Source organism: Dipodomys ordii, unplaced genomic scaffold (assembly GCF_000151885.1).
Source record: "Dipodomys ordii isolate 6190 unplaced genomic scaffold, Dord_2.0 Scaffold268, whole genome shotgun sequence".
In the NCBI taxonomy this organism is placed as follows: domain Eukaryota; kingdom Metazoa; phylum Chordata; class Mammalia; order Rodentia; family Heteromyidae; genus Dipodomys; species Dipodomys ordii.
The window spans coordinates 275,192-278,581 of record NW_012267484.1 but is presented as its reverse complement, the minus strand read 5'-3'; the positions used below and the strand labels follow the sequence as shown (position 1 = coordinate 278,581).

General features: G+C 61.3%; 2 protein-coding genes across 2 annotated transcripts in view; both read right to left on the bottom strand.

Moving 5' to 3' along the window:
- The window catches only part of Lbr (lamin B receptor), a 32,993-nt gene that overhangs the window by 29,099 nt on the left and 504 nt on the right, over positions 1 to 3,390 (bottom strand). The window lies entirely within an intron of this gene.
- Enah (enabled homolog (Drosophila)) overlaps positions 1,918 to 3,390 on the bottom strand; it is an 86,034-nt gene continuing 84,561 nt past the window's right edge. Inside the window, exon 12 of the mRNA XM_013036252.1 lies at positions 1,918 to 2,187. Coding sequence (XP_012891706.1) covers positions 1,918 to 2,187 — 270 coding nt within the window. The remainder of the gene's footprint in view (positions 2,188 to 3,390) is intronic.

The following is a 3,390-nucleotide window of genomic DNA, read 5'->3' as shown; positions in this document are numbered from 1 at the left end:
CCTGGTCAGGCTGTCATTGCCTGCAGCCCTGGGTTGTGAGGGTTGCAGTCAGAGCAGCCCCACAAGCCACCACCACCAGTACCTGAAGTGGAGCCCGGCCAGGGCAGGCCCCAGACTCCCGAGGAGATAAAGGGTGGAAAAACCTCACTGTGGGCGTCAAGCTTACACAACCCACCTGCAGCCACAGTAACAGGACACAAGGTGAAGCCAAGGATGGCAGACCTCATGCCATAAGTCATCAACTAGAAAGACACTTGTTTTAACTGACCCAATTTTGACATTGGAAACTAAACAATTCCTTTCCACTTCTAGTTAGTGGACAGCCACATGTGAAAAACTAGATAAATCCTCAGGCTATTTTGCTCAATGAAGGGAGCTTGGTGTTTTCTTTACTAGACTGAAGGTGTGACTCAATGGTAACGCACCTGCCCAGCAGGACCAAGCCTTTCAATTCAAACTGGCAGAAAAAAGTACTACAAACTGTGCCTTTTCTTTTTTTTTGTTGGTCGTGGGGCTTGAACTCTGGGCCTGAGCACTGTCCCTCAGCTCTTCAGCTCAAGGTGAGCGCTCTATCGCTTGAGCTACAGCGCCACTTCCAGTTTTCTGGTGGTTTATTGGAGATAGGAGTCTCACGGTCTTTCCTGCCCGGGCTGGCTTTGAACCGCGATCCTCAGATCTCAGCCTCCTGAGTAGCTAGGATTACAGGCGTGAGCCACCAGCGCCAGGCTGCCTTTTCTTTTTCTGGCCAATCCTGAGTCTTGAACTCAGGGACTGGGCACTGTCCCTGAGCTTCTTTTGTTCAAGGCTAGCACTCTACCACTTGAGCCACAGCCCCACTTCTGGCTTTTTCTGTTTATGTGGTGCTGAGGAATCAAACCCAGGGCTTCCTGTAGGCTGGGCGAGCACTCTACCAAGACACAGTCCCAGTCCAGATTGTGCCAATTTTGAAGTGGAACTTTCAGGCTTAATTTTCAGAAACACGTTTATCAACCACATTAGCAGGTGGTAGGTTTTCAGGTGTATAAAGTGAGTCATGAGGTTCATGTTTTGGAGACACGGGCCACGCACCGGGCAGGAACCCTTCAAGCATGGTGTGCAAGTGTGCAGCGGGGCCCACGGCAGCAGTCCTCAGGCTGCTTCAGGAAATTCCTTCCGGTAACACCTCATGCAGCATGAAGGCCAGCTGCACTGTGTGGTGCTGTTTGTCAGAAACAAACTTTGACCCGTCTAAGAGCCTTCTGATAAGAGTTGTGCAGGTGCATCTTTTGTTTGCAGGTGGATCTTCACCTGTGCTGGAGGCGAGCAGGTCCGGTTCACAGGTGAAGAGCAACAAGCTGGGAAGGAGTGAGGGGAGGTTCTTGGTGGCGGGTGCCAGCGGAGCCTGGAGACTGCCTTCCTCCCCTCCTTCCTTGCACTCCCTCAGGCCTCTGTGCTGCTGCTCCCAGGCTCCCACCAGCCAGGTTCAGCGCACCTCACAGGACCCACAGAGGACTGAGGCTCAAGTGGTAGAGCGCTCACCTTTAGCTGAAGAGCTGAGGGACAGCGCCCAGGCCCGGAGGTCAAGCCCCATGACCAACAGAAAAAACAAAACAAAACCACCTCAGAATATTGGCTGGGTTCCAGCAGCTGGAAGTCATAATCCTACTCTGGGGACCAAGGTCTGAGGATCGCGTTCAAAGCCAGCCCAGGGTAAGTCTGTAAGAGTGCCATTGGGGTAATGACCAAGATGCCAGATGAGCAGCTGTGGCTCAAGTGGTAACGCACTACTAGCCTTGAGCAAAAAAAGCTCAGGGTCGGAGCCCAGGCCCTGCACTCAAGCTCCAGGACCAGGAGATGCACAAAAACACCTCCAAATTGGAAACTGCCCTCTGTACTTGAGCTGTGGTGTGCGGGAGACCAGGGCGCGGTGAGCCGGCGTCAGGGGCTCCCCCAGAGGCTCCACGGGCCGGTCAGACTTGCGCCCAAGGGCCCTGGAGCCTTGCCTGGGGCCCCTCGGGCCAGAGCCCGGGCTGTGCCCGCCAGGTGTGCCCGCCCCGCGGTCAGGTCGGCCCGGTGCGCGTGCTGGGGTGGGGTCGGGGGGCTCCCCGGGGTCAGGGCGCCGGACTGCCCGCCCCGCCCCGGCTCCGCAGCTTCCTGTTGAGAGCAGCCTCGTGGTCGGCAGGGCCGGAAGCTCTGCCCTCCGCGCACCTGCAGGGGTCAGAACAAAACAATGCTGGGCCTTCCTTCAAGTTTCCAAACAGGAAGAAAAAGAACAGAAAAACGAGCCTGGTTTCCTCCGGAAGCAGCGGGGCCGGGCGGCCCGCGGCCCCCACGCTGGGCCCGCACGCATCATGATCCACGGGGAGCCCGGGGCCCGGGGCACAGCGGGGCTCAGGACGCCTTTGGCCACCAAGGTGGGGAGCGGACTCAGCCTTCTCCCCTCCTCCCCACCCCTGCCCGGCCTCAGCGCCTCCCCGGCCCGGCCTCAGCGCCTCCCCTCCCCGGCCCGGCCTCAGCGCCTCCCCTCCCCGGCCCGGCCTCACCTCCTCCCCGGCCCGGCCCTGCCGCGCCTCCCCTCCCTCTGACCTTACACACCATTGCTGACAGTGCCCACCGGCCCGCGATGGGCTGGAGCTGTATCCATGCCAATCCCCTTGGCTTGAAAAGGATCATGGTTTCTGCAAAGCCAACACCTGGGAGAGGGTGGAGCCCTCGTGTGCGTGGGGGAGCCCTCGTGTGCGTGGGGCCCTCGTGTGCGTGGGGGAGCCCTCGTGTGCGTGGGGGAGATCTCGTGTCGTGGAGGCCTCGTGTGCGCAGAGGGACCGGGGTGTCTGGGACGAGTTCAGCTGCCGTGCCGTCGGAAGGGGTGGACTGCGCAGAGGCTGGGGAGGCAGAGTTGTTGAGAGTTGTTGTTCCCGAACTCTGGGCCTGGGCGCAGTCGCTCAGCGCCACTTATGTGGTGCTGAGGAATCGAACCCAGGGCCTCCGGCATGCAAGGCAAGCGCTCTACCACTGAGCCACCTTCCCAGCCCCGAATTCCCACGTGTCCAAAGCCTCCCCCCTCCCCCCTGTAGCCTGGATGGGGCCTGTGGGGGCGGGGCCTGTGGGGGCGGGAGGCGGGGCCTGTGGGCGGGGCCCGTGCCTGTGGGCGGGGCCCGCGGGAGGCGGGGCCTGGGAGCCGGCGGCCGCGCTCTGGCGCCGGCGGACGGACGGCGGACAGCAGACAGCAGGGCGGCCCCCAGCGCCTCCTCGGAGCCCCGTGAAGCAGAATCTCAGTCCTGCGCCTGCGCGTGGCGAGGGCCGGCGAGATACTGGTCTCCGTTCCTTCCAAGAAGACGGCCGACAGGCCGGGTGGATGGCGGCCCTCAGGAAGTGCGCCGCGCCCGCCCAGCCCGGGAGGCCCGCCACGCT